The sequence below is a fragment of the Geotrypetes seraphini genome, chromosome 14, assembly GCF_902459505.1.
Source record: "Geotrypetes seraphini chromosome 14, aGeoSer1.1, whole genome shotgun sequence".
Taxonomy (NCBI): domain Eukaryota; kingdom Metazoa; phylum Chordata; class Amphibia; order Gymnophiona; family Dermophiidae; genus Geotrypetes; species Geotrypetes seraphini.
This window is the reverse complement of record NC_047097.1, coordinates 27,428,208-27,448,024: the sequence shown is the minus strand read 5'-3', so window position 1 is coordinate 27,448,024 and position 19,817 is coordinate 27,428,208. Positions and strand designations below refer to the sequence as shown.

The 19,817-nt window shown below is 43.9% G+C and overlaps 1 protein-coding gene across 1 annotated transcript in view; it reads left to right on the top strand.

Annotated features, from left to right (window-relative positions):
- PPIP5K1 (diphosphoinositol pentakisphosphate kinase 1) overlaps positions 1-19,817 on the top strand; it is a 201,687-nt gene that overhangs the window by 126,199 nt on the left and 55,671 nt on the right. The window contains 1 exon segment of the mRNA XM_033919568.1: positions 5,657-5,747. Within this exon segment, the coding sequence (XP_033775459.1) occupies positions 5,657-5,747 (91 nt within the window).

Here is a 19,817-nt window from a genome sequence, read left to right as displayed (position 1 = left end):
AACCCAGTACAGCAACTCTCGTGTTCTTTCTCTTGGCCGATTGAGCAGGTGTTCACTTTTAGGGCTGCCTGTGCTCTCAACCTTTATTCAGATGATAGTCCAAAGAACCTGTTTGATGCTGATTTTATGAAGAACAGTTTTGACCTATAATGAATTAGAAAAGCCAATATTGGTTGATAGATGACACTATACTACTGTTTCAGTGGAGCCAATATTTAGATTTAACTCACTCCTCTTCTTTGGTAGCCAAAGGGAGTTACATGAAGGTGCATTAGGTTTTTCCCTCTCCCCTGTAGGTTTACAATCTAAGATCCTCATTTACTAACTCTTAGCACATTTGAGTTAAGCGCATAGTTAGTAAATAAGCTCCTTTTGAGAATGGGGCATGTATTATTTAAAAATGCATTAAATTATAATAGTAGATGAAAACCCAAATTTGTGCTTGAGGAATGACTTGCGTGGGATTGCAAAGAGTGTCATCAGGATTTAAATCCTGGCTTCCTTGGTTCTCAGCCTGTTGCTTTAACCATAAAGTTAATCTTTCACTCCAGAGGTAAAGGTTGAACTGAATATCTGATCAAAAAAAACCCAGACAAATCCTTTCAGTGTTGGCCCCTACTATTATAATTTAATGCAGCCGCACTCTTCAATCTCTCCCTAAGCACGGGGAGAGTACCCTTGGACTGGAAAACAGCCAACGTCATTCCTCTGCACAAAAAGGGTTGCAGGACAGAGGCTGCGAATTACAGACCGGTGAGTCTCACATCAATAGTGTGTAAACTCATGGAAACTTTAATTAAAAGCAAATTAGACACGATCCTGTATGAGGGGAATCTACGGGATCCCAATCAACATGGATTCACCAAGGGTAGGTCCTGCCAATCCAATCTCATCAGCTTCTTTGACTGGGTGAAAAGGAAGCTAGACTTGGGAGAGTCTATGGACATTGTGTACCTGGATTTCAGTAAAGCATTTGATAGCGTCCCACACCGCAGGCTGTTGAGCAAAATGAAATCGATAGGGTTAGGAGAAACACTAACTACTTGGGTCAATGATTGGCTAAGTGGAAGACTTCAAAGGGTAATAGTTAACGGTACCCTCTAAAACATCGGAGGTGACCAGCGGAGTACCGCAGGGTTCAGTCCTGAGTCCACTCCTTTTCAACATATTCATAGGAGATCTGACTCAGGGGCTTCAGGGTAAAATAACATTATTTGCCGACGACGCTAAACTATGCAATACAGTAAGTGAATGTAATTTACAGGATAGTATGGCACAGGACCTGCTTACATTGGAAAGATGGTCCTCGACCTGGCAGCTGGGCTTCAACGCTGGGAAATGCAAGGTTATGCACCTCGGTAGCGGTAATCCATGCAGAAATTACACCTTGAATGGAGAAACTTTAACTAGTACTTCGGCGGAACGAGACCTAGGAGTAATCATCAGTGCAGACATGAAAACTGCCAATCAAGTGGAGAAGGCTTCATCTAAAGCAAGGCAGATGATGGGATGTATCAGTAGAAGCTTTGTCAGCAAGAAGCCTGAAGTCATAATGCCATTGTACAGAATACTGGAATACTGTGTACAATTCTGGAGGCCACATTACCGTAAAGATGTGCTTAGAGTCGAGTCGGTTCAACGTATGGCCACCAGGAGGATCTCGGGTCTCAAAGGTCTCTCGTACGAGGAGAGACTAAACAAACTACAGCTCTACACTCTAGAAGAACGTAGGGAGAGGGGAGACATGATTGAGACATTTAAATACATCACAGGACGTATCGAGGTGGAAGATGATATCTTCTTTCTCAGGGGACCCTCTGTCACCAGAGGGCATCCGCTCAAACTCAGGGGCGGGAAATTTCATGGCGACATCAGGAAGTACTTCTTCACAGAAAGAGTGGTTGACGGTTGGAATGAGCTTCCAGCGCAGGTGATCGAGGCCAGCAGCGTGCTGGACTTTAAGAATAAATGGGATACCTATGTGGGATCCCTACAAGGGTCGAATAAATAGTCACTAGGTATAGACTTAAGAGGAAGGGACAGTAGGGTGGGCAGACTTGATGGGCTATAGCCCTTTTCTGCTGTCATTTTCTATGTTTCTATGTTACTACAAAAAGTTGCACTGGTTGCTAATGGAGGCGTGAATTCTGTTCAAATTTGCCTGTATTTGTTTCAAGCAGGTCTGCGGTCTAGCGCCTTTCTACCTGCTACCACACTTCATATTACACAACCCCACACGACCAATCAGAAACCAAAACATCTATACGTACCCAAAGATCACAGGCTGCAAATACAATCCTTTTTGGACAGGACCTTCATGTTCCAAGCAAGCAGGCAGACAGCAGTCCTGGCTGGATAACTACATAAATAGAGCCAGTCTGACCTACGGCGCATTCCAAAAATAAATTAAAACCGTTCTGTTTGACAAATTCATCTCCTAAACAGAAGCCTCTCCACTCTCAATGATATATTCCCCCTCTCTCTACCTCGATGTAATTTGCTGTCCTCTACCTATTTCTTATGTAACCTTCACTTCTTGCTTCCTGTAATTCGCTGATTGTCCAGCCTTCTTCGAATGTGAACCGCCTAGAAGTCTTTCAACTATGGCGGTATAGAAGAATAAAGTTATTATTATTATATTTCTAACTGCATTTTGTGAGGAAAGTAATTACCATATTTACCTTCATAATTTGTACAAGTCTTTATTGGCTTGATCACTCTGAATTACTGACACCCAGTGGCTACCAGTGTTGTAATTCCACCCCAACAGACCTTCAGTGTTTGAGCACCACATAAAAGGGGGGCTTTATTTATAACTCAGACCTTCTATAGACCAAGGTGAATGCTAGTGGATATTTTCATGTCCTAGATTATTCTGATCTCTTGTCTGGCAGCCCATCAAACAATCAGTAGCTTTTGAAATTTATTTCCTCCTTTTGGGAATAACAGTAAGAATATCAAGCTGCTCATCTTTGGCTATAATTGGAAAACTTGGGGACAATAGTCTTAAAATTCAAGATAAAAACCTCTGAAGTATACACAGGGAACATACGTGACTGGAACCTTGAAGGTAGAAAGGTCTTGCGTTATGAAGGATGGGTTTCCAGCTAAACAGAGCTGCTATTTTAAAATGCTTGTGTTTTTGCTATTTGAATCTTGTTCTTCTTTGTAAGACAGTGTCAGATAGAAGAACAAGTTCACACTGATTCCAGTGTGTTCTCCTACTTTTCGACTATGGTAATGAACAGGGTGAGTAGAAGTGGCAAACTTGTCATAATCTTTCTAAAGTATGGTCTTTGAGAACAGTAATATTAGAGGCTTTAAACCAGAAGGGGAAAAAAGTTAAATTAGCAAAATCTTATTTCCTGTAGTCTTGTTGCGGAATCCACCATTCTAGGACTTAAGGGTAAACTAGATGCACATCTCCTTATGAGAAGCATAGGGTGATATGGGGACTAAATCAATGCCAGTGTACACATGGCGGGGCCTCCGCGTGTGCGGATCGCTGGACTTGATGGACCTAAGGTCTGATCCGGAGTTGGCAATTCTTATGTTCTTATGTTACTATGATCATGTGTCCTGTAGGATGAACCTGGTAATTTGAGACTGCAGTCTACTTGCTTGTGAATTTTTATGATGATGGGCCCCAAATTGTGGAATTCTTTGCTTTTAGCATTGAATTGTTGTTTAACTTTGAAAAAGAAAATGACTTGACTTTATGGGAAGGCATTTGATCAGATGGACCAATTTAAGATAATACGAGTACAAAGATAGTGAGAAAGTTAGAGGTTGTTTTCTTGTAACTTGCTTCAAGCTATTGTGGTGATGGGTGTGAGGCTTTGCAAAGCCTCATTTGTTGAGTCCACTCCTGTCTCGGATGCATTAAGATAGGGTCCTACAAACTTTGTTGAGCCATGGCACACTAAACATAGTGGCCACGGCTCGAGCCATCTGGAAGTACGCGGACGTGTTTGTGCATGTATGTTGTTATCACGTCAACGTCCATACTTGTGCGAAGGCCCTCCAGAAGGGCCCTAAGCTACCAGTGGGGCGTGCCGTCAGGGAAGGTGTGCGGAGAGGAGTAGAGGCACTGGTGCCAGCTGATTGCCTACAGGATGTGCCTCTCGCCATCAGCCGGCACCTCTCGTCTTCCTCAGCGTCTCGTGGCACACCTGAAATCTCAGGAGGCACACAGTTTGCGATCCACTGCATTAAGGTGATTGGTTTTTACAGATCATATTCCTGACTGACTCCTGACTGAATCCAGAGGACGTTGCGCTCATAACTATAGACTGCACTGGTCCCTCTACCCAGTTAGACCTCCCAGTGAGGCCCTTGGGCCAAAACATTTGCCCACCCTTGCTTTTAGAGCAGGGGTTCTCAATTCATTCCTTGGGAGACACATAGCCAGTTACACTTTCAGGATATCCACATTGAATATGCCTGAGAGAGATTTATATAGAATGGAGGTAGTACAAGCAAATTTAACTTGTGCATATTCATTGTAGGTATTTCAAAAACATGACTGGTTAGATGTCTCCCAAGGACTGGGTTAAGAACCTGTGGTTTAAAGTATCTGTCTTATCATTCCATCTGTAATTCCCTCCCCACCTGAGCACTGTTTGCCCAATTTGTCTGTCTTGACTAGATTGTAAGCTTGTTTGAGCAGACTCTATCTCTTCTATGTTTTGATGTACAGCGCTGCGTGAGTCTAGTAGTTCTTTGGAAATTATTAGTAGTAGTAGTAAAGGAATAGCCTTAATTCTCCATAAATCCTTCCATCCCTTCCTTTTCCTTTCTCTATCAGCAGAAAGAGCCTTCTTTGACTGGGAATGTTGTCATGCTGCCTCTTGTACTCTTCTTTCCTTAATCTCTCCCCAACCCCAGGTGGAGTTGACTAAATCTCTGTCCCACTTGCTGCCATTATGAAGCCAGTATTCATGGTAGGAGCTGAGAGATCTCATAGATCTTATTCCAAGACTTGGCTCTACAAAGCAGTGAGAAAGAGAGATTATGCTTCACTTGCTGCTGCTATCCGAGCTCCACTGAGGGGAAGGAAGGGTTAAGGAGAGGATAGAAGGCAAGGTGGCACCGTGACACGTGGCCTCTGCCATTGGGTTGCCCTTGGTTTTTAGCCAAGTTTGCTTAGTGGGGACTAACCTACTGGTGAGGTCTTGATTAACTTTAGAAGTGTTGAATAGTAGGCTTTGGATTCGTTATGACAAGGAGGAATGCTAGGTATGCACCTTACTGCATGTTATGTTGGATATGCTCCTTGCTTAATTGCTCTTTGTCTTTATTGACTACTGATGTGGTTTAACTTATTTTCTATGACTCTTCTCTGCCTGGCACTGGCAGATCTCTTGCTGAACTTTTGGTTTGCTAGGCTTCTTGAAGGGCATTAATGTACCCAAGATATTTTCTAAGTGTTGGGCTACATACGTATGGTTCTTTTTGCTAATTTAATCTTGCAAAACATGCTTCTGCTTGTTGATCTTTGGGGTTTGCTGGATACTGAAGTATAAAGTATACTTGCTGAGCATTGGAATACAAGTTGATTATTTAGCATTGTGTTGCAAATTCAGTGCTGAGCTTTAGGGTTCCAGTTCATTTTCCGTGGAAGATTATGATTAAGGAATTGTTTTGTTTTCTGCAGGTTCTTTCTGAGACCTCTTCAAAATCTGGAGGGTACCGCCTCTTTACATCTTACTCCAGGCAGCCCATAGATATGAAGCAAAGCGGCCTAGGTATGAATCTCTATATGATTGGTCCATAAATAGTTAATATCTTAGGCTGAGTTATACAGACTGTAAAAATTTCATGGGAAGTGTGAGTTTCAGTGATATTTACCTGTTTGCCTGTAAGTGGGTTTTTAAAAAAAAAAGAACAACTTTCCTGTGCTGTCTTTGTAAGTTTGAGTGCCTATTAATTTTCCTATTGAATTTTGGCATTCCTTTCCACTCTTTCCTTTTTCTTAAAGAGTCTAAACAACCTTGATCTGTTTGCCAGAAAAAGGTAGCATAGGAAATGCTTAGTAAGCATAATAAATATTGATATAGTATGATGCTTAATTCAGACTGAATGCACTATTGAAAACTAGCCATATAGGTGTATCTAAATGCCCACATTTCATCATATGTGTTTGCTGTAGACAATACTAGGAATGTTGGATCTTTCTTATATTGGGAACCTTAGTGTATGTCAGTAAAATATATCACTGTAACCTCCTTGGATCTGTTCCCGAAAGAGTTTTAGGAATGGCATTGGGAGAGCAATTATGAAACCAAACTAAAATAGTGCTTTGGATTTAATTGCTTACAGTACCTATCCAAATTTGAACTCAAGATAAGTTATGTATCAGGTATAACATTTGGATCCCTGCTCCAGAGGTTTTATGCTCTAAAAAGGGGAACTATTAATGCATGTTAAGAGAATAATCCATAACTTTTGCTATTTAATGTGCATTAAATGACCAAATCAATCATTGCTTGCCCTTAATGCATTTTAATTTACTGCATTGCAAGCAGCATAATAATGAAATGCAAAGTATCTCATTGTTAAGCAAATGTAATAACAGCTTGCAGTTAACTTTGCAAGGTGCATAATTTGTGGGAAAATAAATGCCTGCTTTGAACTGAGATTGTTTTCTCCTAGCAGCTTCAAACGGTATCAACTCCTAAAATTGTTGACCATATCCACGACCTGATTTTGGCAGATTGGCAAATATCGGCTAAAACAATTGCTGAGACACTACAGGTATTCATGGAACATGTTGGGTGTATAATCTACAAGCAGCTGGATATGCAGAAGCTGTCAGCCAAGTGGGTGCCCCAATGTTTGAATGCTGACAAGAAACTACTTCAAATGTACACTTCCAAGTTTATTTTACAGCATTTTCAGCAAGCTGTGGTGCCAGCCTTTTGGATGACTAGTTACTGTTGATGAAACATGGTTACAGCACTATGATCCTGAGAAAAACAGTCCATGAAATGGCGGCATTTAGGTTCTCCAAGGCCAAGGAAATTCAAGACCCAAGAGTTAGCAGGAAAGGTCATGGCCACATTGTTTTGAAATCAGGAAGGTTTTGTAATGACTGACTATCTTCCAAGGGGGCCAAACAGTTAATGCAGAATACTACTGTAACTTGCTGTGTCGATTTAAAGGAGGCATTGAAAGAAAAAAAAAGGAGAGGAAGCTGTGGAAAGGAGTTATCTTTTTTCACCTGCTCACAAGTCTGGCAAAACAATGGATGTTTTGACGCAGTTAGGGTTTCAGTTCATAGACCATCTACCCTACTCGCCAGATTTTGCTCCATCTGACTATTCTCCAAACCATAAAAAGTGTTTGAAAGGGCGACAATTTTCGAGTGATTTGGAGGTGATTGCAGCAGCAGAGCAGTATTTCAGTGACCAGACATCAGAGTATATTTTGGAAGGGTTACAGAAACTTCAGACATGATGTGCCAAGTGTGTTGAACTTAGGGGTGACTATGTGGAATAACTTGTAAGTTTCATGGCTCCACGTCATTCCCTTCTTGGTTGGGTTGAGAACTTTTTAGCACCCCCTCATATGGTCAGTTTTCTTTATAAATGTGATCAAACGTGCAGCCGTATTTTGAGCTAACTTTAGTCTCTTGAGATCATTTTTTTGAAAGGCCTCTCTACTTCTTTCCAATTCCGCAGACGAAACTTTCCGATCTTCATCCGGTAGATTGAAATCACCCAGCAACAGCACCTCTTCTTTCTTTTCCAACTTTTGGATATCTGCAACAAGATCTTTATCAATTTGCTGTGATTGAGTTGGAGGTCTGTAGACAACACCAACATAGATAGAAGCTCCATCTTCAATTTTCAAAGCAATCCATATTGCTTCTTCCTTTCCCCAGGCCCACTGCATTTCAGTCGCTTGGATAGTGGTCTTTACATAGAGAGCGACTTCTCCACCTTTTCAACTATCTATGTACTTCCTAAAAAAACTATAGCCTGGTATGTTTGCGTCCCACCCTAGGAATCACTGAACCATGTCTCTGTGATGGTTACAGTATCCGCCTCTAACATCATGGCTTGCAGATCATGATTTTTGTTGCTTAGACTATGAGCGTTTGTGGTCATTGCTTTCCAGTGGCAATTTCATTTTTGTCTAGTTTTTGTTTAGTCTCACTTCCTGTTGCCTTGCTAAGAAGTGTATTACTAATATTGTTGTTTACATTGCTATCTTTACTATCGTCACATCCTGTCTTTTGCTGGGGATAGTCACCGTAAGTGTCCTTCATACATATGCCATCCCCACCTTCTAGTTTAAACATATTGCCTGAAATTCTCAGCAAGGATTCTTTTACCTGCCATAGTAGGATGCAGCCCATCATTACATTATAGTTTCTTGTCTTTCCATGTATTTCTTTATCCCTTGTTGATGACATCAGCTCTGAGCCACCTATTGAAGTTGTCAGTATTTACCGTATTTTTTTGTCTATAAAATGCACCTGACCGTAGACGCACCTATGTGTAGAGGAGGAAAAACCAAGAAAAGCCCTCAGCCCCCTGTACTGTTATTTAAACGCTGGTGGTCCAGCATGGTCTTGCCAGGAGCTTTACGCGCTCCTGTTGGACAGCTGCTTGCTTTGTTGCTGCAGAGTGGCGAATAAGGCAGGAGCGCAAGCTTTTTGCTTCCTGCCTGGTCCCGCGCCGCTCAGTTAATGGCTTCCGTCAGTTCTCGCAATTCGCTGGACAACCGGCATTTAAAAAACGGTGCAGGGGAGGTGTTTAAAAAAATTGTATTCGCTCCATAAGATGCACCCACTTTTCCACCCACTTTTTGGGGGTGGAAAAAGTGTGTCTTATGGAGCAAAAAAATACAGTAATACTTTTTCCTTTCCTTTTCCATATGTATGCAATATTCCAAAAAAGCTACAGTCTTTACAAAAGTTTTAAATTCTCCCCCAGCTCCCGAAAAGCATTCTACGTCGCAAGTGGGTTATTGCTGGCTAGATCATTTGTTCCCAAGTGGTTAACAACATCATCTGTAGAATTCTTAGTTTCTTCCCTAATTATAGACAATGTTTGTTTGGTGCTTCTGGTAGCCAAGGATCCTGGGAGGCATTTCACTATTTTAAGTTCCTTGACTTATGTTTGATCAGTTCTTTTTTTCTTGAGCATTGCAATGCTCTAATAGAGCCAAAGAATTATATAGGCTAGGGCTGCCCAAGTCTGGTCCTTGAGATCTACTGGCAGGCCATGTTTTCTGGATATCCACAATGAACATGCATAAGAGAGATGTGCATACCAAGAAGGCAGTGCAGACAAATCTCTCTCATGCATATTCATTGCGGATCTCGAGGACTGGACTTGGACAGCCCTGCTGTAGGGGCATGCCCTCTAGTACACGTATTTTTGGAAAGATTAAACAAGTGATTTACATTTCCGCTCCATTCAGTATTTTATAGACCTCTGTCATATCTTCTCCTAGCTGAAAATCCCTAATCTCTTTAGCCTTTCTTTGTAATTTTAGTAGAGCGAATCAGAAATTAAAGGTAATTGTTAAATTATGTGATAACTGGAATAGAGCTAGCAAAATGCAAGATAGGTACCCATACATTGCCTGTTGGATAGCTCATCCACACACAGTGCAGCGCTCAGCTTTTGGTCATGTGACAGACACGAGGTCAGAAACATGGATGGCCCGGTAGTGCGCTTTTTTGGGGTAGAGGGAGTGAAACCTGTGGAAATTCACCATCAGATATTGGCTCAGTATGGAGATAGCACCATGAATCAATAAAAGGTTTATTAGTTGGTAAAAAGATTTAAAATGGGAAGAAAAGGTGTAACAGACGAAGGTCATTCTGGCTGGCCATCAACTTCGCGCACACAGAGCACATTGACAGGGAGGATGCCTCGATTAGAGAAGACCAATGGATAATGGTGTCTCAACCTGGCTGCAAATTTGAATATTGGCTATGGATCTGCATTTGCCATAATTCATGATGACTTTGGCCAGTGGCGTAGTAAAGGGGGGAGTGGTCTGCCTCAGGCGCGATCATCATAGGGGCGTGGCACCCATACTCCTCTCCACCCCACACTCCTCCGCCCCCTCCCCCCACTTCTGCGCTTGCACGCTGCTTCCCTTCCTCCATACCTGTGTAACATTCCTGGTTCGAGCACCAGGGTTGCTACTCGTGCCAGGAACGGTACAGAGGTACAGGGGAAGGGAAGTGGTGTGCGCATATGGCAGTGGGGGAGGGCAGGGAAGGAGCATGTGGGGGGTAGGGGGGGCGGAGAGCAGGGTGGGGGAAGGGTGCAGCCGCCTCATGTGCCTCTCACCCTCGCAACGCAACTGCTTGGGATACAGGAAAGTGCGCGTGATGGTTTCCTAAACTACTTACTAATTTGCACAATCAACAGCGTATGGAGGTTGTGGCCCAGTTCTTGAGACGGTATGAAGAAGATCCGAGTGTGCTGGAGAGAAGTGTCACTGGCGGTGCGATATGGGTGCATCACTGCGACTGGAGAGCAAAAGACAAAGTATGATGAAGTAAAGGAAGTGGGGCTCGCCTGGCTTTGGGAGCAGCCGAAAAACTTCTCCTCTGCAGCAATCCAGAAAAGCTAGTTGAGCGTGCACAGGAACTATATGGAAAGTGATATGTTCAATTGTTCACAGTTACTTCTTTTTTTTTGTAATATCATTTTTATTGAGACATAAGGAAACCAAAGGTACGAGTGCTGAACGGAGAAAACAGTTCCAAAACTATACAAAGTCAGAACAGCGATACAATAAGACACAACAGGGCCAAGTTCACAAAATAGCGAGCAAGTGGGTATCTTCCCCCCCCCCCCCAAGGGAGAAGCCACCAGGCCAAACAAGATGTGGTTCGATCCAAAGAAGAAGCGGCCACCCTTGTCCACAGTTACTTCTATTAAAGTTGTAAATTATTTTGCCTTTACTTTTTGATTTACCCTTGTATAAGAGCCCATTTATATCTTTAAAACAGCATCTTATGTACAAAAATGGTTTATAAAATTATCACTGAGGGTAATTGTATAAGAAGATGCCTAATGTAAGCCCTTTGGGTGGTGGCTTTTTTTTTGTTGTTTAAAAGCAGACTCCTCTCTGTCTTTATAAATTAGCAGATACTTTCACACCAACCGGGACTTTTATAAACGGCTGTTTATGTGCACATGTGGTATGGAAATGTCTTCATAGAATTATGAGAAAATCAAAAGGTAGCTTGGAAAATATCTTGGAAAATGTTGCTGTATCCTCAACATTTACACTCTTAGTTTGAGCAAAATTCTATTTTTAAAAAAGTGGAGTGTTTTAACCTGTGATGTACTGTCTCACTTGGAAGAATTTTGAAGTAAAGCAAGTCCTGATGGGGTTTATTTTTTCTCAACTAGGGGTGTAAATATTAATTGATTTGAGGATACAATGATTCAAAGTACACTTTCCAAAATATTTGAAATAGTTAACTACTTTTTGATTTTCTTATACTGTTTCTCTCTTTTTTTAATGATTTTTTTGTTTATAAAATTGTACCCCCGCGAATCTCAAAAAACTGCAAATATGGTTTTTCAAGGGGGAGCCTGAAGAGCTGGAAGAGAGCAGCAGGAGCACCACGAGTGCAGGAAATCACTCGCGGTTCGCTCCGACTGCCTCTTCCTGCACGAAGTCGGGCCTTATCCAATCAGGAGCTGCGTAACTGCAGGGGTGAAGTATGAAATGGGCATGTGACATTGAACATATGAACACTATGAATCAAATGATGTACTGTATATACGAATAGAGGGAAAAGACCTCATGGATGAGTGAAATAAGGCGATTGTTGGACATGAACCAGCAACTGTTCAATTTTTGGCACGTTCTACAAAGGCAACAGGGCACTTCCCCAGAAGAAGCCAATAAAGCATGAAGCGGGTTCGGCCTCTCTTGGGAGAAAAGATAAGTGCCTGGTCATTGCATTTTCCGTTTCAAACGTCGTATATGCTCTAGAAGAAATTTGCTGCGTATCAGTATTTTGGCAGGGTTGCTCATCCATCTTTGACTATGAGAGTTAATCAACATTATCCCAGGACAAGCAGGCAGCTATTCTTGACTGATGGGTGACGGCACCGACGGAGCCCCGGTACGGACAATTTTAGAGTGATCTCACTCTAAGAACTTTTAGAAAGTTCTAGCTCGGCCGCACCGCGCACGCGCGAGTGCCTTCCCGCCCGACAGAGGCGCGCGGTCCCTCAGTTTCTTAGTTTCCGCGGAGCTAAGAAGACGCGTTTTCAACGGCTGTTGAAATTTTTTTATAACTTGCCTTCCCGCTCGCGTAAACTTTTGACTTTATTACTTTCTTTTATTACTTTACTTTTATTTTGGTAAAAAAAAAAAAAAAAAAAAAAAACTTCTTTTTTCTTCAATTTCGGTTTTTCCCCGGCGGGGCCTTCTGCCACCATCGAAGCCTCGGCCTTCGATTTGGCGGAAGCCGTTTTCCCTTTCATGCCCCCTCAACCGGGTTTTAAAAAGTGCCAGCGGTGTGCTAGGCCTATATCTCTCACGGACCCACACAACTGGTGCTTGCAGTGTTTGGGTCCTGAGCATCAGGCCTCTTCTTGCACCCGCTGTGCTACTTTAAAGAAAAGAACATTAAAAAATCGCTTAATTCAACAGCGTTTGTTATTCGGTGCCGAGATGTCCGACCCCGTTCCTTCGACTCCGGCTTCGGCACCGCTTCAGTCGGCACCCTCGTCTTCGACGCCGCGTGATTCCACACCGGCATCCCAACAGTCAGGTAAGCCGGCTAAGAAGCCTTCCCCGCTGGAACGTCTTCCGGCCTCGAGTGCAGTGAGCCCAGTCCTGCCGCCGGTTAGACGCCAGCGGAAGCGCTCCGCCCCTATTGAGGTGAGTCCCTCGACATCGGGCTCCTCATCTCCGGGGCGTAGAGCGGCACCGCAGGTACCGCAGAAGAAAAAAGCGGTACCGGTGCCATCCCTCGATGACCGCATTACGGCCATCCTTCATGTGCAGCTTAAGGAGCAATTAGAACGACTCCTTCCTGCTATAATGACACCGAACCTTCCGGTGCCAGTCCGCACCGAGCCATCGGTACCGGTTGTACATCAACCCGTGTCGGTACCGGTTGTCGAACCTGTTTTACCTGCTTCTACTGTCTCGGTACCGCTTCACCTAACTTCATCGGTATCGATGCCAGTCCTTGCACCGGAGCCGACAGCTCACCATCAATCGGTACAGACTTCGGCACCGGTGCGACCGATAACATCGCCTGACTCGGTATCGATGAGGTCGGGTAAGTCGGTACGCAAAACCCGACACATGCAAACATCGACACCTGAGTCTCGGGACCATTCTTCCCATGTCAGAGACCCTGATCTGTGGGGGGACTCAGAGGAACCCTTTCTTTCTGAAGGAGAATGTTCCTCAGAGGAGGAGGATTCGGCTCTCCCTGACCCATCCTCCAAGCAGACCACTTCCTCTTTCTCCAATTTCTTGAAAGAGATGTGTGAGTCTTTGTCCATTCCTTTGGAGGCTGAATCCAAAAAGTCTAAAGCTTTTTTGGATGCCCTTGATTTTGATCAGCCTCCAAAGGAATTTTTGAAGCTTCCCCTTCATGACATCTTGAGGGAAACTTTCTATAAAAATTTAGAGACTCCTTTAACTGTTCCAGGGGCCCCACGTAAACTGGATTCTCTATACAAGGTAATTCCCATTCCTGGGTTCGACAAGCCTCAACTTCCACACGAATCCTTATTTGTCGAATCCACCCTTAAAAAGACTTCAGGAGCCAGTGTATATGCATCTGTCCCTCCTGGCAGAGAAGGAAGGGCCATGGATAAATTCGGTAAGAGGCTCTACCAAAACGCTATGTTAGCAAATAGAGCTAGTAATTATGCTTTTCATTTTTCTTTTTATTTAAAGCATCTCCTTACCACCATGGCTTCCTTCGAGAAGTATCTTCCTTCAAGAAAACATCCATCTTTTCACTCCTGCTTGTCGTCTCTATTCCAACTTCGTAAGTTTATGGTTAGGTCCATATATGACACCTTTGAACTTACATCCAGAGCGACAGCTATGTCGGTGGCTATGCGCCGTTTGGCCTGGCTTCGGGTATCCGAGCTTGATGTTAACCATCAAGATCGGTTAGCCAACGCCCCATGCCTAGGGGATGAGCTCTTTGGGGATTCCATGGACTCTACCACCCAAAAGCTCTCGGCTCATGAGACGCGCTGGGATACCCTGCTCAAGAATAAAAAGAAGCCTCCTCCACCGAGACCATACAGGCAGCAATCGGCTTATCAACGCCGTTTCACAGCCCGTCCATTGCCTACCACTGCTCAACAACCTCGACGTCAGAGGCAACAGCAACGTCAGCCTCCCCGACAGCAGCAACAGCAGCAACCTGCGAAACAACCTCCTCAGCAGAAGTCACAGCCCTTTTGACTTCTTTCTCCGCAGTATAGCCAGTATCCCTGTTCCTGTTCTCCTGCCTCAACCAATAGGAGGTCGACTTTCTCTGTTCTTCAGCCGGTGGGAAGTAATCACTTCGGACCAATGGGTCCTCAACATCATCCGCCACGGCTACTCTCTCAACTTTCAGACTCTCCCACCTCAAAGCCTGCCAAAAGAGTCTGCTTTGAACAGTCCTCAATCAGCCCTCCTTATTCAGGAGGTCCAATCCCTCCTCCTTCTGAACGCTATAGAGGAAGTTCCTCTAGATCAAAAGGGGCAGGGATTCTACTCCCGTTACTTTCTAGTTCCCAAAAAGACAGGAGATCTCAGACCCATCCTGGACCTTCGCGATCTCAACATTCATCTAGTAAAAGAAAAATTCAAGATGCTTTCTTTAGCCATACTTTATCCCCTTCTAAATCAAAACGACTGGCTATGCTCCCTCGATCTCAAAGAGGCTTACACTCACATACCGATCAATGTAACCTCAAGACCATATCTCCGATTCATGATCAATCATTGTCATTACCAGTACAAGGTGCTGCCCTTCGGTCTTGCCTCATCTCCAAGGGTATTCACCAAATGTCTCATTGTGGTGGCGGCTTTTCTGCGCTCTCACCACCTGCAGGTATTTCCTTACCTGGACGATTGGTTGATCAAAGACACTTCTGCCCAAGCGGTCCTTCTGGCCACCAACCAAACCATCCAGTTTCTGCAACTTCTGGGATTCGAGATCAATCTACCCAAATCTCATATCATTCCCACTCAGAGACTTCAATTCATTGGAGCGATCCTGGACACACTCCTCATGAGAGCTTTCCTGCCATCCAATCGGCTTCAGACCCTTCAGTCTCTATGTCACCAGGTACTTCCTCTGCCGTCCATCTCAGCAAGACAAATGATGGTGCTCTTGGGACACATGGCATCCACAGTTCATGTCACACCTCATGCCCGTCTTCACCTGCGCACTCCTCAATGGACCCTTGCGACCCAGTGGTCCCAAGCGTCGGACTCTTGCTCACGACACATATCTGTGACATCATCTCTTCGTCAGTCTCTGCAATGGTGGTTGGTATCCTCAAATCTATCCAGAGGTCTTCTGTTCCATCAGCCTCCTCATCAACTAGTCATCACCACCGACGCCTCTCTGTACGCATGGGGAGCTCACTTGAACGAGTTCCAGACTCAGGGTCTTTGGTCAGCCCAGGAAAAGAAGCATCAAATCAATTTCCTGGAACTCAGAGCGATGTTTTACGCCCTCAAGGCCTTTCAACACCTTCTCTTTCCTCAGGTCCTTCTGTTGTGCACAGACAATCAGGTTGCGATGTACTACATCAACAAACAGGGTGGGACAGGCTCTCGCCTGTTATGCCAGGAAGCCCAGAAGATCTGGAATTGGGCCATAGATCATCATCTCTTCCTGAAAGCTATTTACATTCAGGGGAAACAGAATTCATTAGCGGACAAACTCAGCAGAATTCTCCAGCCTCACGAGTGGACACTCGACCCTGTAACTCTACAGTCTATCTTCACTCAATGGGGCACTCCTCAGATAGACCTCTTTGCAGCTCCTCACAATCACCAGCTGCCCCGTTTCTGCTCAAGACTTTACTCTCCACACCGTCTCACAGCAGATGCTTTTCTCCTCGACTGGTCGAATCTGTTCCTGTACGCCTTCCCTCCTCTACCTCTCATGTTGAGAACCTTGTTCAAGCTCAAGAGGGAACGAGCCACCATGATTCTGATTGCTCCGAGGTGGCCCAGGCAACATTGGTTCTCCCTTCTACTTCAACTCAGTTCCAGGGAACCTTTTCTTCTTCCTCTGTTTCCTTCTCTGCTTACGCAACAGCAGGGAACCCTTCTGCATCCCAACCTCCAGTCTCTACACCTGATGGCTTGGTATCTCTCGGGCTGAACTCGACTGATACTCTTTTGTCTCAGCCCGTTCGTTCCATTCTGGATGCCTCCAGGAAACCAGCCACTCTACAATGTTACCATCAAAAGTGGACGAGGTTTTCTTCCTGGTGTCTTCTTCATCATCTTGATCCCACTTCCCTAGCGGTGGAGACGTTGTTGGATTATCTTCTTTCTTTGTCTGATTCTGGCCTGAAGTCCTCTTCCATCAGGGTCCACCTCAGTGCCATTGCAGCTTTTCATGAGCCAGTCCATGGAAAACTTCTTTCAGCTCATCCCCTGGTATCCAGGTTCATGCGTGGGCTTTTCAATGTGAAACCACCTCTTAAAGCCCCTCCGGTTATCTGGGATCTCAATGTGGTTCTTTCCGCTTTAATGAAACCTCCATTTGAACCTTTAGCTACCTCTCCTTTCAAATTTCTCACTTGGAAGGTGCTTTTTCTTATTGCCATTACCTCTGCCAGGAGGGTCAGTGAGCTTCATGCACTGGTTGCAGATCCACCTTTTACGGTTTTTCACCATGACAAGGTGGTTCTGCGTACACATCCAAAGTTTCTCCCCAAGGTTGTTTCTGAATTTCATCTCAACCAATCCATTGTTTTACCTGTTTTCTTTCCAAAACCTCATTCTCATTCTGGGGAACAAGCTCTGCATACTTTGGATTGTAAAAGGGCTCTTGCTTACTATCTGGAGCGTACGAAACCCCACAGATCAGTTCCCCAACTCTTTCTGTCCTTTGATCCGAATAAATTGGGACGTCCTGTTTCTAAACGTACGTTGTCTAATTGGCTTGCAGCGTGCATTTCATTCTGTTATGCTCAGACCGGACTGACACTGGAAGGTTCTGTCACAGCCCATAAAGTCAGAGCAATGGCAGCATCTGTAGCTTTCCTCCGTTCCACTCCTATTGAGGAAATCTGCAAGGCTGCTACTTGGTCCTCAGTTCACACTTTTACATCTCATTATTGTCTGGATACATTCTCCAGAAGGGATGGTCACTTCGGCCAATCTGTTTTGCAAAATTTGTTTTCCTAATGGCCAACCTTCCCTCCATCCCTCTTTTTGTTAGCTTGGAGGTCACCCATCAGTCAAGAATAGCTGCCTGCTTGTCCTGGGATAAAGCACAGTTACTTACCGTAACAGGTGTTATCCAGGGACAGCAGGCAGATATTCTTGCGTCCCACCCACCTCCCCGGGTTGGCTTCTTAGCTGGCTTATACTAACTGAGGGACCGCGCGCCTCTGTCGGGCGGGAAGGCACTCGCGCGTGCGCGGTGCGGCCGAGCTAGAACTTTCTAAAAGTTCTTAGAGTGAGATCACTCTAAAATTGTCCGTACCGGGGCTCCGTCGGTGCCGTCACCCATCAGTCAAGAATATCTGCCTGCTGTCCCTGGATAACACCTGTTACGGTAAGTAACTGTGCTTTAAGGGTTCTTTTATTAAGACACACTAACCGCTAAGACGCTCATACAATATAATGGATGCTTTAGCATTTCATGTGCGCTAAATTAGTTATTGCGCCTTAATAAAAGGACCCCTAAATTATCAAATGATATAAAAGTTAAAAGAACAAAATGTGGACAAACAGACATACTTTTAAATCTTTTTTTTTGGATTTCAAATCATTACATCAAATATAAATTTAAGAGCAGCGGTTTTTGACCAATGATAGTACTCTCAAACCCTAAAAAAGAGGTGTCTTTCAATTGATTTGGCACTGGAGTGTTCATATGTTCAATGTCACTTGGTGTATGTGTTTTGAACACTGAATTAAAGTCTTCACTTACTGTATTGTAGTTTCCAACGTTCATATGTAAGTTAGCCAGGTTGCAGAGCATGTGCGGCTGTGCCCCTTTACACCTGCCGTTGTCCTGGCACCTATATGGGTTGACACGAGTATTCTAGAATGGAATCGGGGCGGCCAGATGCCATTATAAAATAAGTGCTCCCTGCCCATCATTGCGATGCCTAAATGGAAGCACCCTGTTAACGGAATTGTCCCAAATAGCATGTGTGGTTTGTACATGTTCCTTGCTCTCTGGCTAATGTACATATGGAGTCCATTAGTGTATTGTCATGTCATATAGCGATGGCTTATCTCATGGAATGTGTTTGGATATGACAGCGTTTGCATGTTTGGGAGAGAAAGCCTGACTTTACTAAATATAAAACCGTGCTGTTGGACCATACTTGTTCAACTAAATCTGACTGCGTTGATAAGCTGATAGCCCAGGAATTTATTTAACTAACGCACAAATGGTGACATTGTGTTCTTTTTATCTAACTCCTGAATGTATTTATTTCATTTATTTATACATACGGAGCAGCATTTTAGAGACGACCTACAGATCAAACTAAACATCCAGGTTGGACTATCTCAAGTTCCACAAGTATTTTAGAACAGGATCCACTGGAGTAGAGGAATGGATGACTAGGCACCAGTTCTAAGCATCCATTTAGAGTCATAAATATCACACGGATGCCATGCCCTAACATACATGTTTGTTGATCATTTTAGAAGAACATGACTGTATTTTTCTGGAAGCTGTCCCAGAACTCAGCATCCCTTTTCACTTTGGCTTTTGGGGGTGTGGGGAGACATAAACCACTGGGGGATTAAGGAGGCAACTTCTCCTAATTCCCCTCCCCCCCAGTGGAGTGCTGTTTTATATGAGCACCTTTCTGAAATGACTTCTTAATAGGTAGTAGGTGTAAATTAATAATTTTTCCGTTTAGTTAAGTAGCCATGATGGTCTTGTAATGTGTTTGGTTCAATACATCATATGGTTTTTTAATCATTCTCCACTAAGCCATAGTCTTTCTGGGACTAGAGCTCTGTGTTCTTGTCTTTTTTTCATTTATGTCTTGTAATTAGTCACCTAACATGTCCTATTGTTCCATTTGTGCCATTTTTTTGAGTCTCTCAGCACTGACTATTAGATTTTGAGGTTAAGCTACATTTTGTAGCTTGGACATGGAGTGCCTTCTAAATGTAAGCGATGTACTATTACTTGACAGTCTTAAATTTCGTTCCAGATAGAGCAGTCTTTTTGCAAATGAAATATTTTGGGAACCCTTCTTAACTCCTCTCACCTTGGGTTCTGCCTCCCCAACCCTATACGTCATGTCTGTCTGTCCAGGTTAGATTGTAAGCTCTTCCGAGCAGGGACCGTCTATAAATGTCAAAATGTACAGCGCTGCGTAAGCATTTCAGCGCTATATAAGTGATTAGTAGTAGTAGTTCTTAGAGTCGGTCTTAAACTATGATGACTCAGGTGGGGGGGGTCAATATTCAGCCGGTGGTAATCAGCATTTTTTTGGCCGCTCCTGACAGTATTAGTGGATATTCAATGTAGGCCATGTCTGGGCACCAGCATCAAATATCCAGTCATACATGGGGCTGCGTCCAGGAAGGCTGGAGAGTGGAATAATCTGAGTCTGATACATAGGCCAAAGGTC